This window comes from Nanorana parkeri, unplaced genomic scaffold (assembly GCF_000935625.1).
Source record: "Nanorana parkeri isolate BGI_ZX_2015 unplaced genomic scaffold, ASM93562v1 scaffold1192, whole genome shotgun sequence".
Classification (NCBI taxonomy): domain Eukaryota; kingdom Metazoa; phylum Chordata; class Amphibia; order Anura; family Dicroglossidae; genus Nanorana; species Nanorana parkeri.
The window spans coordinates 592,801-608,104 of NW_017307460.1; the positions used below are offsets into that span (position 1 = coordinate 592,801).

General features: G+C 47.5%; 1 protein-coding gene across 1 annotated transcript in view; it reads right to left on the reverse strand.

The window, feature by feature from the left end:
• LOC108796920 (L-gulonolactone oxidase-like) overlaps nucleotides 1-15,304 on the reverse strand; it is a 73,677-nt gene that overhangs the window by 34,962 nt on the left and 23,411 nt on the right. The window contains exons 6-7 of the mRNA XM_018568476.1: nucleotides 14,176-14,266; nucleotides 11,548-11,733 (exon numbers count right to left, since the gene is read on the reverse strand). Of these exons, the coding sequence (XP_018423978.1) occupies nucleotides 11,548-11,733; nucleotides 14,176-14,266 (277 nt within the window). The remainder of the gene's footprint in view (nucleotides 1-11,547; nucleotides 11,734-14,175; nucleotides 14,267-15,304) is intronic.

A 15,304-nucleotide genomic window follows, 5' to 3' on the forward strand; every position in this document is an offset into this window, starting at 1 on the left:
TCACTAAAAATGTGGGTAAACATTACTATTTTCACTGTCTGCATTTCTTTCTTTATCCATTATTATTATTATTATTATTATCCATTTCATTATGATTGCTGAAAATATAATTATCATATACCCAGATAGCAAGCAAGTGAGCTGCAAGTTTGAAAATGACTTGCTATACTATTGCAGACTTGCCGAGCTTCACAATGTTGTAGCACAATTACAGCAAGTCTGCATGGCGAGATCAACGTGCTTTGTAAAAGTGTCTTGACAAGGTAGAACATAGTCCCATAACAATTTTACACCCAAACTCCCATGCTGCTATGCCACCACCCTCCCATAATCCACACCTCCCAATTAAGACACCACACTCGAGATTGGAGTTAAAATGGCTGTAGCAGCCTTACGTGCTGCAAGTGTTCTGCAAGTCAGCAACCTGCCGGGGAATGTGTGCAGCAAGTTAACAAGAATTACAATTTAACCCTGCCGCAAATTTGTGGCAAGTTATCCTCGCTATCTGTGTAGAGCAGCTCTGGGTGTCAAATAAACTGAAGGGTCTATGTTCAGAGATTAGGCCAAAATTGAATGTTCCTAATGTATTTTTGCTTCTAGCACACGGTTCTTCAATAGAGCTCTGTGTGTTCAGACACTTTTCTATTGGATCCAGCATTAACTTTTTCAGAAATTTGAGCTACAGTGGCTCTTCTATTCCATTGGACTTTATGGGCCAGTCTTCGCTCCCCTCAGTGAGCCTTGGCCACCCATGACCCTGCCACTGGTTCATCGGTTTTCCTTCCTTGGAACACTTTTGGTTGGTCCTGACCACTGCAGAATGGGAACATCCCACAAGAGCTGCAGTTCCAAAGAGGGACCGTTCCTCTAAATGAGTGACAGTTGGGAGTAACGTATGTACACCAGTAAAATTTTGTTTGTTGTTCATATGGAAATTCAGAAAAATAATTCCTCGTAGCATTCGATGGCACCATCATAGACTTGACAAATTTATATATTTTGGTTTGCTTGTGTCAAATTCTAACAAACAATTTTTGGGATAGTTTACATGAAGTTCTACTAGCTAATTGATATTTTCCAAGCACATGCGTATTATATTAAAGGAGAATTATGGGGTCAGTGCTTTTCCCCATAGTTCTCCTAAGGGTCATGGGACACACAAACTAGCGTCCTCCCGTGACCCAAAGCTCAGTATATAGCGAGCTACAGCTCGCGGTATACTGAGACCGCCTCAGCCGGAACGGATCCCGACATTACTACCGAGATCCACCCAGCTGAGGGATTGACAGCCTTCTCTGCCTATCTAGAGGCAGAGCCAGCTGTACCCGCCCCCTCCCCAGTCCTTTCCGCCAGTCAGAGCTAGAGGATCGGACAGGTGCAGGGCCATGTTTCCACAAGGCCAACCAAGGCCCGGCCTCGGGGCAGCAGGGAGTAGAGGGGCAGCAGGGGGTAGAGGGGCAGCAGGGGTGTGGAATTCCTATCTCCCGATGCCTGGGAAATGCAGTTCTGGGTGCCTGGCGGGTAATTGTTTTCAACATTTTGCCCTGCTTTGGGCAAGCAGAGCTAAATGTAGAGCGGGGAACCCGCCACTTGTTTTGTACAAGTGATCTCGGTGATGTCGCCAAATCACAGGTCGGCTCAGATTATGAGGCTGAGTGATTTTCCCTCCCCTCATAGTTCTCCTTTAATTATGGAACCACATTCACAGTGACAATGGAGTTCATTCGGGTTAAGAATTAAGAAAATTATTTTCCATCCTTCTCTGTCAATTTTTTGGCTCGCTGCAGTCAAAAGCTACTATAAAATGTCCCCAATGAGATTCTACAGGTGTATGGCTGGCTTAAAGGAGAACTATGGGGTTAAGGCTTTTCCCCATAATTCTCCTTAGGGTAACGGGAGGACACAAACTAGCGTCCTCCCGTCACCCTAAGCTCAGTATATAGGGAGCTACTGTTCGCGGTATACTGAGACGCCGCAGCTGAAGCGGATCCCGACAATTATGTCAAAAAAAACCCCCCCCCTCCTCCTCCCCCCTCATAGTTCTCCTTTAAGTAATCAAAAGGGTGTTTCACAGATAGAATTCGGGAGTTTGATTTTCTCCCACGGTGGAATCCTCCCGGGATCTCTCCGTTCTCTGAGCAGTGGAGAAGTTTGTGAAGCAGTACAGAGAGTTGGGGAGGTAATATGTTCTTATCGGGATAATCAAAGAGTACGGAAGAAACGGGATTAACCTTTTGTCAGGCTTCAATCCCGGCTGATTAGAATGAGATCCCTCGTCTTTTCATCATCCAGCCCTTTGTGATGTGTAGCTGACAATCGCAAGGAGACGGTGATGTGCAGGCACAGGCCTCTGGCTCCCGCTGTGCGGCACGAAGAGCAGGAGGATGAGTCACATAACGGCAAACTTTTCATGGCACTGGAACGTTTGGTCGGGCTAAAGAACGTTAAAGCCACAATCCATCCCAAAACTTTTTGTACTTTTGTAAGGGCTAGAACCTGTGTTAGGTTTTTATCGCGCCACCAGGGAGATTTCTGATCCCTCTCTGTTTGATGGGTATCAGATAGAACAGGAAGTAAGGAGAAATATCCCCATTTTCAGTGTAAAGGGGGTCAGACAGAACAGAAAAGGGAAGCGGAAATCTCTCCACTTCCAGTCTATTCGATGGGTATGGGAATAGGAAATAAGGGGAAAATCTTGACACTTCCTGTCTATTTCAATGGGTATCAGATGGAACAGGAAATAAGGGAAATCTCTGTACTCTGTCTGTTTGGGGATGGAACAGGAAGTAAGGAGAAATATCCCCATTTCCAGTCTATTTGATGGGTATGGAAACAGGAAAAAGGAGGACATCTCTTCACTTCCTGTCTGTTTGTTGGGTATCAAATGAAACAGGAAGTAAGGCTTATCTCACCTGACTCCACTGTCACATGACCCATCATGGTGCCTCTCATGCTAGAGGTTACCAATAATAATGACGCCTTCCCCCCTGAAGGAGCCGCTGAATAACCGGATATTTCTATCCCCCTGCACCAATGTACCGCCCAAAGCGTGGATCCGAAACACACCTTCAATTGATCTTATAGCAGATTTACTGACAAATCAGATATGAATAACTATGATACAATAGTAATGACAACAATCACGAACAAGAATATGTAGCAACAGGCTAAGGCGCTCTGCAACCCAGTAACTGCAGCTATCTACTGCCAGTACTGATGTATGCAAGGCCAATTGTCTTCAAATGTCCTCCCTTGAATGGGGTGTATGTCCCTTTAAGGTTTCCCTTTGTCAATGCCCAATCCTTCCTAGACTACTGGCCAGTAGTGGTGTCCTAAGCTAGCCGGCGTTGGGGCCCTTACTGTAGTGCAGGTATGAACAGCAAACAGATTGTCAATGTGGCCAAAGGCCTCTCACCAATCCTCAGGGCAGTTGGAGAAGACGTCCTCTATCCCTCTGCAGCTCAGGCTCAGTAGGGGAAGTCGTCTGGGTCCTTGGTAGGAAGTCTTCACTCATCCAGGATGCTTGCAGTCATCTCGGTTGGCTCCGTCTGGCTTCCCTCTCTCTCTGCTGGGCTGGCTGGATCACCCCGCTGGCTGGTTCGGCCGTGCGACTAGGCCTTGACTTTCTTGCGGTAACCGCGTCACCGGACCTCACTTCAGGCACTCGATCGGATCCTCTGCGTTTCAGCAACTCGGGTCAGTCTCTCTGTACACCGCTGCACAGAGCCTGTGTGTCCCTGTATATCAGCGGTGACCACACAGCTCTGTTGCACACAGTCTTAACCCATACAGGGCTGCACAGGTCTCTCCTCTTCAGATGGCTGTCCCAGACTGAGCGCGCACAGCAGCCACCACCCCCTCAGTCTCCTCCTCTCTCCTCCACAGCCTCCTGGGAGCTGCAGTTTCAGAGATCATTGTTGCAAAAGTTTCAGTCTCTGCTCTGCACTCCAACTCCCATAAGTCTCCGCCTCCAGGGCACACAGAGACAAGTTAACTCCTTACAGTTAGGAACAGGAATCGCTGTGATAGCACGTCTATGTATATTATATAGGGGCTACAATCCATTGCAGCATTCCAGGCCCACCACTGACTTGTCTTGTCCAGCACCCTAGTTAGGACATCACCACACCGCTGCCGGAGTCTTCACGACCTATAAGGACCTGGTTGATGGACCGGGGAGTGAGGTTGTCACCATAAGAAGAACCCACCCACTCTGCAGTCCATCAGAGTAGGACCGGGTGAGTCACATGACCATAGATTTAGGTGAGTATTTGGGCTTTTAGATCGTTTTTGTAATTGCAGCCACAATAGGCTAGAAGGGGGTGGGGGGTATTGTCCGTAGGAGGGCCTTTCCTGGCCAGAACACAAATTTGGATATTTATGGACATCTCTTAACAAAATTGTATTGCAGATTTGGACTCAAATGCCAATCTGAAGTCATCGTTCCAGTCTTGTTGAGATAAAATACTATAACATAAAACCAGGACTGAAGTCCAAGTGATGGCTATAAATTGAAAAGCTTAGGCGGATTGGTCACATGGTGCTGAAGGGGAAGATCGACCAATCTTAACTATGATCCTCCCCTTTAACAGAGATCACATGACCAGTCCCTAAGCTTTTGGACACCTGGGGAGCACAGAAGAACCCTGGAGCCTTATTTTCTCCAGCAACTTTATTTGAGCTCCTCCAAGACTGTTAGTATGGGTTCATGTTAACTTTTGACTATAGGCCAGGGGTAGGCAACCTCAGCACTCCAGCTGTGGTGCAACTACAAATCCCTTCATGTCTCTGTCTATAGGAATCATGCCTGTGGCTGTCATTGTCTTGCAATGCTTAATGGGATTTTAATTGCACCACAGATGGAGGGCCAAAGTTTGCCTGCCCCTGCTCTAGAGGGTCAACAAAAAGCTGCTGCAAGTGGCAGCTGGAGCTCTCCATTTCCATCAGAGCAAGGATAGACTCAGATCTGAGGCCCCGTTCACACCAGATGCAGTGCGTTCAGGACCGATTCTGGCCAGAACGCACTGCCTCGCATTGCGGCCGGCTCACTTTTTTTGTGGGGCAGGAGGGGGCGTGGCGGTCCATTTAAGTTAATGGCACCGTAGCCACGCCCTCCGGCCGCAATGCGATTGGCCACACGGGATCGCAAGGAACATTATGCCTGCGGTCCGGTGCGATCAAAATAGTGCTTGCAGCATTTTCATCACACCGGACCAGATCGCAGGCAAAATGTGCTTGCAGCATTTTGATTGCACCGGACCGCAGGCATAATGTTCCTTGCAATCCCGTGTGGCTGATCGCATTACCGACAGAGGGCGTGGCTACGGTGCCATTCACTTCAATGGACCGGCACGCCTCCTCCTGCCCCACAAAAAAGTGAGCCGCCCGCAATGCGTGGCAGTGCGTTCTGGACAGAATCGGGCCGGAACGCACTGCATCTGGTGTGAACGAGGCCTAAGAATCATTAATGAAGGCCAGTGACTCTGTTAGATGGGTTTAATGTGAATCAAACTTGACTCTGGTGGAGAGCCAAGGTTGCCTACCCCTTCTATAGGCAGTGCCAGGACAACGTCATCCAGTGGCCCCCTTCGTACCAGCCTTGAGTGTATACGGGTGCAGCTTGCCACATGGTGCCTCCCCTTCTACATTAAAACACTGCGCCCTGGGCAGCTACCCCCCCCCCTTCCCCCGTTTTGTCCTGCCCCTTATTATAGGTCCCCTTTAAATATACAACCTGTTGTTATGTAATTTTACTTCTGGTGCTTACTTTGACTTTGGATTTAATATTCGGGACGGTGGGCCCTCTGCAGCGCTGGACACAGCACTATTTTTTTTTAAGATATATGAATTTAATTGGAATTTATGACACCTACTTCTCTTAAAAGCAAGCATAAAAAAACCCAGCGGGGAAGGCTGTCGGGAAGATTCAGCTGCACAAACATTTGTATTAATGCAAAATGTACGTGGGCTGATCTGCAGGGAATTAATTAGGGATGTGAGTTTTTGACCTTGGAAAAGTCTACGAGCGTCTCTCTGCCCAGATCCGCGGCTCTAATCTTCCAGAAATGACTTTCGCTTAAATACCGCGGCCGAGAGCTTTGACTTTAATCTCCCGATAAATCTCAGCAACAGGTTCCTTCGGCGCACTGATATGGTAAACAGCCGCGTCTCCGGAGGCACGCGGGGGGCCTCATTCACAAAGCCTGTAAGCTGATTCACCGGGCTGTCAGTCTATGGTGATGTATTGAGGGTTCCTTCTTTCCTAATGGCACCCCAAGGCACCTTAACGTACCTCGACGTACATGCCTTGCACCACAATGCACAATAACACGGTGCTGTGCCCCGCTGTGCCCAAAAAATGCAAATGTGGTGTAGCGTTCACCCCCGAAGGAGCCACTGAATATGAAATAGGTTCTCCTACCTGTTGGTTCCAGCTACCGGTCCCCTTTGATCAGCAACAGCACACCGACACTCATGGACAGAATGGCTCGAGTCTTAGGGTTCTTTTTGGGGTATTTATTTGCAAGTTCAATAGGAGAGAGAGGGTTTAGGATCTGTAGGATGCCATAGGAAATACTTCGGAGGACAGCTTTCTCCCTTAGCAACAGCTAAGGCTGAAATCACTGTGATCTGGTCCCAGGGACCAATAGTAGTAGTAATACTGTGAACAGATACCTGGAATAGGGTGAGGGATCTCCCTTGTGGGTCCCAGGCGGACGCTCGCACCAGCTCCTCTGCAGTACCCCTCAACAAGCAGACTCTCCCTCCGACCCAGCTTCCGTCAACTGCCAAGGAGCACTCCAGGTTAGTAGTAGTATCTTCCTAGAACAAGGCACCCAACACCTGCCACGCGTATGGGCCCAGCAAAGTATCAGTGTATCCTAGGCCTCTAGGCCCCTCAGAATCTGCCATGTGCTGAGGATCAGGCCATTTGCCTGCATCACACAGACCTCCTAGGGCGAGGCCCCTAGGGGGAAGAGACCTCTGCACAGTGTCCCCAGACCTTTTATTACCTGACCTGAACCATGCCTCTGAGTCATCCTACTCAGGGATTGGCTAGGGTCAGGTGCATGGTCATAACCTGAGGATGGATCCTCCCTCACTGTATGCCAAGGCTCCCCTTTCCTCAGCAACAGGAGGAGCAATCAATCCAGGAGATTCAGGGACACCTAGAGAATGCAGAGCTCTGTATAATCAGTATCCAGACTGGTTACAGTCCAGGTATCTCTAAATTGAATAGCGACATTTTAGAGGGCGCTACAGTGGTGCAAATCGGTGCGTTGGGCATCCCAAATGAACAGGATATTTTAACGCAACATACGACAGTGCGCATGCGATTTGGCACCACAACCAGGGGTGTCCCTAGCTTTTTTGCTAGGCAGCACAACCAGGGGTGTATGGCCATTACACATATTCCCCGCCCAGCTCTTAGGAACCTGGGATGCCCTGGCTGGAAAGGGGGCGGCAGACACACTGCAAACATTGTACAGCAGAGCAGCTATGCCACTTTGCCTGCCACCCCTCCACAAAGGCTTCAGGCTGCCTCAATACAGGGATGGCCCCGACCACAACAGTGTGAATCCAGGCTCTTTGGGATGTTATGTTATAGGACAGGATGCCATGTGCACATGCTTACATGGAAAATGCATACGCGTAGTGGGGGCACTGAACATTGCCGACCACGACGAGCACCGCGTACATCTCTTCAATGCAAATGTTTTACAAAATGTTTACACAATTGTAATGTTGGATACGTTTTTCGCCGAGGAGGCATCCATCCATGACTCTGAATTTTAGGGCGTGCTTCCTGATTCTTGGAGATCTCTTGATGAGATTCAGCACGAGGGGAGGGAGGAACGTGTCAGACCTCTGCAGAGAGACCACTAGTTCCACACTGAGGCTCCTTCTCTGTACCTTGGGTTTTGGGCAGCTGCTGGGGAGCTATCTGAATGCTATTAGAGATATTAGAATGTATCTTCTTATTGTTGCTTTCTTAAAGTGGAACTACACCCTCCTATCCCTTACAGCCAAAGAAGAAGAAGGTGCCATCTTGGATTGCAGTTGCACATGTGATCAGCTGTGATACCAGCCATTTGAGGGCTTGAAAATTCAGGTAAGAGCTGCAGTAAGCACACTGGCAACATTGACGTTTGGCATGCCTTTAAAGTGAGTTTGGGAGATATTAAATTGGTGGGGCAAGTTCCACATTAAAGCCAAACTTCGTGCTTCTGCCACCCTTCTTGTCCCCAATCCTCCACTATCCTCGAGTCCTCTGGCATGCATTTTGAAAGGGTGATCCATCTTAAAACACCCTGAACCCCCCTACCCACTGCATTTATCTCCTGTTATGTCCATCTCCTGCCACCCATTCCAGCCAGTGTGAGGGGCTAGACACCAAAATACTTCAGTCCAGAGGAGGAGCCGGTTGCACTGTGTGAGACTGAAGGGAAGGACGGAGGTCAGATATGAGACTGAAGGGAAGGACGGAGGTCAGATAGAAGACTGAAGGGAAGGACGGAGGTCAGATAGAAGACTGAAGGGAAGGACGGAGGTCGGATAGAAGACTGAAGGGAAGGACGGAGGTCAGATGGAAGACTGAAGGGAAGGACAGAGGTCAGATAGAAGACTGAAGGGAAGGACGCAGGTCAGTTTTAAAGCGACAGTACATTTTTTACCCATATCTTCCATGCAGAGACATGTAGTTCAATAGAACCTAGACAGCAACTCCATCGGCTGCTACATCTTAGAACCTACGCAGGTTCAAGGTGGATGACGCCAGGAAGCCCAGGAGTATAGAAACGCATTACTTTTCCATTTGTGGCTTCAGTGGTGCGTGAGGCAATAACGATGGAGTCAAATTTTAAACATTAGGGCCCCTGACATTGCCTAATTCAACCCAATCTATCACCGCGCCCCGAAGCTGCACGCTGGGGGATATTCTTTTTTTTTTCTTTCACAATCTACAAGCAATCATTTTTTTTACAAATACAAATAATCATTTAATATATGACAAAGGATTCCCAGAGCACTGTGTTAGCTGCAGAGCACAGCATGTGTTGCCTGACTTGGTGTGGAACTTATCTAAATGAATCCTCGGAGGAGCCGCCTCGACTCAGTCAGCTGTTTGTGTGAATGACAGCTTGAGCTAATTAGATCTGTAAACAGCAGATTCAATATATATATATATATGTGCTGGACATAGCCTGTGCAGAAAGCAGAGAAGCAGAGCTGTGGGAGGGGCCAATCAAGCTCCACCCACTACAGGAAGGATCAGAGACAAGACCAGTCACCCTGCACAAGGAGAGAGAGGAGAAGTGAGCGGACTTTATTACAGGAGGGGGCGGAGACCAGACTAGTCACCCTGAACAAGGAGATAGAGGAGAAGTGAGCGGTCTTTATTACAGGAGGGGGCGGAGACAAGACCAGTCACCCTGCACAAGGAGAGAGAGTAGCAGTGACCGGTCTTTATTACAAGAGGGGGCGGAGACAAGACCAGCCACCCTGCACAAGGAGAGAGAGGGGCAGTGACCGGTCTTTATTACAGGAGGGGCGGAGACAAGACTAGTCACCCTGCACAAGGAGAGAGAGCAGCAGTGACCGGTCTTTATCACAGGAGGGGGCGGAGACAAGACCAGTCACCCTGCACAAGGAGAGAGAGTAGCAGTGACCGGTCTTTATTACAGGAAGCTCCAAGTCTCACACTGAGTGACTGTACAGATCTGGAAGGAATACACAAAGCTCAGCAAGACTCCAGAAGAATACACAGGACTCTGGGATAACCTGGACACATGCGTTTTAGGTCATTATAAAGCGCACGGTAAAACCCAATCAGTGCAAAGTGCATAATGGAGGATTGCAGTGAGAGGAACTCCGCCATGATGGATGACCAATCAGCTGAGAATCAGAGTTCTGCTTTAGAATAAAATACGATGGACGTTGTTACATTTCGATACATTGCGATTATAAGTCCACCGATGGCGGTGATGAGCACAATCTGCGATCCTGCCTCCGGGGACGGAGGGGAGCGCGCGGTTGGGGACGGCGATGTCATTACAGTGGGGTTGTCAGGTCAGCACAGGGGCGGAGGGAAGGAGATGAGTGACGGAGCCTGCAGGTTAATACGGGGGGGAACGCTCCACAAATGACATGGAGATTGGAGAGCGCGCCGCAGACGGCGGCGAGGGCGAGAGGACGGCGACGGCGAGACGACAAACCAATGAGGCTATAGAGCGGCAGGTGACATCAAAATATATCTCTGTCTGTGAAATTCGTGAGGACGAGCAAAAGTGAGAGTTCTCATTTCACCAAATTTGTCCACTGAAGTCAACAGTGAAGGCGCAATTAATAAATGAATACGTTTCTTCCGCCTATGCTTTGATTTGCCTGGTCCCCCCCCATCGATATAATGACATTTTTAATAAAAACCTTTTCAATTTCATGACATTATTTTAGACCTGTGCCTCTCACGCAATGCAGGCAGATCAAAGCTGGTGGGAGGGGCCGGCACTGTGCTGTACATGGCTCCCTGAAATCATTACACCACCCTGCCTCAAGATCCCTTTGCTCTAATGCAAGCAGTGGGCCGGCTCCTATTATGCAAATATCAAAAAGCCTTGATGGGTGGGTGACATGCAGGAAGGGTGGGCATTCCAAGGCCATATGTATGTATTTCCTATGATCCTCCCCCATCTAGTGGCCATATGTACGTATCTCCTATGCTCCTCCCCCATCTAGTGGCCATATGTATATATTTCCTATGCTCCTCAGCCCCATCTAGTGGCCATATGTATGTATTTCCTATGATCCTCCCCCATCTAGTGGCCATATGTATGTATTTCCTATGCTCCTCAGCGCCATCTAGTGGCCATATGTATATATTTCCTATGCTCCTCCCCCATCTAGTGGCCATATGTATATATTTGCTATGCTCCTCCCACATCTAGTGGCCATATGTATATATTTCCTATGCTCCTCCCACATCTAGTGTCCATATGTATATATTTCCTATGCTCCTCCTCCATCTAGTGGTCATAGGTATATATTTCCTATGCTCCTCCTCCATCTAGTGGTCATATGTATATATTTCCTATGCTCCTCCCCCATCTAGGTCATATGTATATATTTCCTATGCTCCTCCCCCATCTAGTGGCCATATGTATATATTTCCTATGCTCCTCCTCCATCTAGTGGCCATATGTATGTATTTCCTATGCTCCTCCTCCATCTAGTGGCCATATGTATATATTTCCTATGCTCTTCCTCCATCTAGTGGCCATATGTACATATCTCCTATGCTCCGCCTCCATCTAGTGGCCATATGTATATATTTCCTATGCTCCTCCCACATCTAGTGGCCATATGTATATATTTCCTATGCTCCTCCTCCATCTAGTGGTCATATGTATGTATTTCCTATGCTCCTCCTCCATCTAGTGGCCATATGTATATATTTCCTATGCTCCTCCCCCATCTAGTGGCCATATGTATATATACAGACCGGACGGTTCCCGCTGTTGCCATTACATCAGCAATGGTTGCAGTCCTTACCTGTTGTAACGGGGAAGAGAACTGGATCTCCTGCAGGCGGAAGGCGGATCTACACTGCAGAGTGAGGTTCAGAATGACCCCCAGGGAGCCCAGGTGCAGACGGGCCGCCTGGAAGATGTCGGCGTTCACCGACTCCGAACACTCCAGAATTTCCCCCGACGCCGTCATCATTGTCAGCGACAACACCTGCAGAAAAAACCATGGACAATAATCACCCGATGCCCCACTCTCATGTACCTTCAAACGTCTGTATAATCCTGGGGTACCCCCAAAGTCCCAGGAACCCCACAATCTGCAAAGCTTCAGCACTTCCTGGTACACGAGCGATGAAGGTCCTTCCCTCCCCACCACCCATAACTCCCTACTGGCCCCGCTATTTCATGAGTACCTTCTCTGGCCAATAGGGTAGAGCAGGTGGCAGGAAGGGGCGGACCAGAATTTCCTGTGCTCTTCAGCACCATCTAGTGGCCATATGTATATATTTCCTATGCTCCTCCCACATCTAGTGTCCATATGTATATATTTCCTATGCTCCTCCCCCATCTAGTGGCCATATGTATATATTTCCTATGCTCATCAGCTCCATCTAGTGGTCATATGTATATATTTCCTATGCTCCTCCCCCATCTAGTGGCCATATGTATATATTTCCTATGCTCCTCCTCCATCTAGTGGCCATATGTATATATTTCCTATGCTCCTCCCCCATCTAGTGGCCATATGTATATATTTCCTATGCTCCTCCCCCATCTAGTGGTCATATGTATATATTTCCTATGCTCCTCCCCCATCTAGTGGCCATATGTATATATTTCCTATGCTCCTCCCCCATCTAGTGGCCATATGTATATATTTCCTATGCTCCTCCCCCATCTAGTGGCCATATGTATATATTTCCTATGCTCCTCCCCCATCTAGTGGCCATATGTATATATTTCCTATGCTCCTCCCCCATCTAGTGGCCATATGTATATATTTCCTATGCTCCTCCCCCATCTAGTGGCCATATGTATATATTTCCTATGCTCCTCCCCCATCTAGTGGCCATATGTATATATTTCCTATGCTCCTCCCCCATCTAGTGGCCATATGTATATATTTCCTATGCTCCTCCCCCATCTAGTGGCCATATGTATATATTTCCTATGCTCCTCCCCCATCTAGTGGCCATATGTATATATTTCCTATGCTCCTCCCCCATCTAGTGGCCATATGTATATATTTCCTATGCTCCTCCCCCATCTAGTGGCCATATGTATATATTTCCTATGCTCCTCCCCATCTAGTGGCCATATGTATATATTTCCTATGCTCCTCCCCCATCTAGTGGCCATATGTATATATTTCCTATGCTCCTCAGCTCCATCTAGTGGCCATAATGCATATATCTAGTATGCTCCTCCCCCATCTAGTGGCCATATGTATATATTTCCTATGCTCCTCCCCCATCTAGTGGCCATATGTATATATTTCCTATGCTCCTCAGCTCCATCTAGTGGCCATAATGCATATATCTAGTATGCTCCTCCCCCATCTAGGGGCCATGTGTATATATTTCCTATGCTCCTCCCCCATCTAGTGGCCATATGTATATATTTCCTATGCTCCTCCCCCATCTAGTGGTCATATGTATATATTTCCTTTGCCCCTCCCCCATCTAGTGGCCATATGTATATATTTCCTATGCCCCTCCCCCATCTAGTGGTCATATATATATATTTCCTATGCTCCTCCCCATCTAGTGGTCATAGGTATATATTTCCTATGCTCCTCCCACATCTAGTGGCCATATGTATATATTTCCTATGCTCCTCAGCTCCATCTAGTGGTCATATGTATATATTTCCTATGCTCCTCAGATCCATCTAGGGGCTATGTGTATATATTTCCTATGCTCCTCCCCCATCTAGTGGTCATATGTATATATTTCCTTTGCCCCTCCCCCATCTAGTGGCCATATGTATATATTTCCTATGCCCCTCCCCCATCTAGTGGTCATATATATATATTTCCTATGCTCCTCCCCATCTAGTGGTCATAGGTATATATTTCCTATGCTCCTCCCACATCTAGTGGCCATATGTATATATTTCCTATGCTCCTCAGCTCCATCTAGTGGTCATATGTATATATTTCCTATGCTCCTCAGATCCATCTAGGGGCTATGTGTATATATTTCCTATGCTCCTCCCCCATCTAGTGGTCATATGTATATATTTCCTATGCTCCTCCTCCATCTAGCGGCCATGTGTATATATCTAGTATGCTCCTCCCCCATCTAGTGGCCATATGTATATATTTCCTATGCTCCTCCCCCATCTAGTGGTCATATGTATATATTTCCTATGCTCCTCCCCATCTAGTGGTCATATGTATATATTTCATATGCTCCTCCCCATCTAGTGGTCATATGTATATATTTCCTATGCTCCTCAGCTCCATCTAGCGGCCATATGTATATATTTCCTATGCTCCTCCCCCATCTAGTGGTCATATGTATATATTTCCTATGCTCCTCCCCCATCTAGTGGCCATATGTATATATTTCCTATGCTCGGCGCCATCTAGTGGCCATAAGTGGGAAATCCATCCATCAGAATTGTAACAATAAATAAACATTTCTCATACCTGAGTCGGCAGGATGCCGTGACTGATCCCGGTATTGTGAGTCCCCGTTCCAATGACGCCGGCCGCCGCCACCTCTGACACCGCGCCGATGCTGCAAGACACAGGGACACCGATGTACAAAACCCCTTCATTGCCATTACACCCCCCAGCTATACATTGAGTCCCCATACATTGTTACATTGTTTCGTTCCTCACACCCGAGTACCCGGAGTCGGGGTGAACCTTCCTGGGATCCTCGGGGGTGTGGCTTGTTGTGCAGCATTGAGACACTTCGTCTTCTCGCTCCACAACGAGACGTTTGGGAGTCTGGAGGTCGGTGACGCCGATACATTGTCCGGAGATACATTGTGTCATGTGACTACTGATGGAGCTGCGTCGTCAATGATTTCATATGTAACATGTTTGTAGCCGGGAGGGTCCAACACGGCAACTGTCCAGGACTGGAGCTTAGGAGTCTACTCCGGCCATGTCTAAAGGATCCGTGCGCATGTGTATCTCCCCGATGTCTAATCTTCACATCTACATTGTATCTCTTCTAAATAGACTTTCAGAACCTTCACCGTGACCAGAGGCGGTGTGACCAGACAGGGGTGACAACACCGCTCCTCTATACATGTCGTACAGTGTGCGTTGTCACCCGAGCACAGGAAGTGCGTCACTGGCAGGATCACCAGCTGGAAATAAGGGAAGAAGAACTAACTCGGACGCCACGTGTATATACTGGAAAGCTGCAACGTGAGTTTAGATCCAGCGGAGGAGAAATCTGCTCCTAGGTGACCTCAATCAGCTAACGAGTTCCCAGCCCGTCCGGGTGACCCCGGCTACAAACACGCCGGAGATCGTCAATCAGCTTTATCGACAGCACAGATATTTCTAAATCCATACATGTGAGGAAAAAAATAATATTAACATCGCGAGGGATTTAAAGGGAAACAATAGAATATTTTATGTAATTATGTAGAGTTCCCATTGTGATGCATTAAAAAAAAAATGCCATAATTATTATTTTAGAGCCATTTTAAATGGGACAAATATAATTCATATTGTATTTAAATTTATATTAATTAATTATAGTAATTAAAAAAATTAACTGATAAAATAAATTTTTTATTTATTATTTTTATTACTT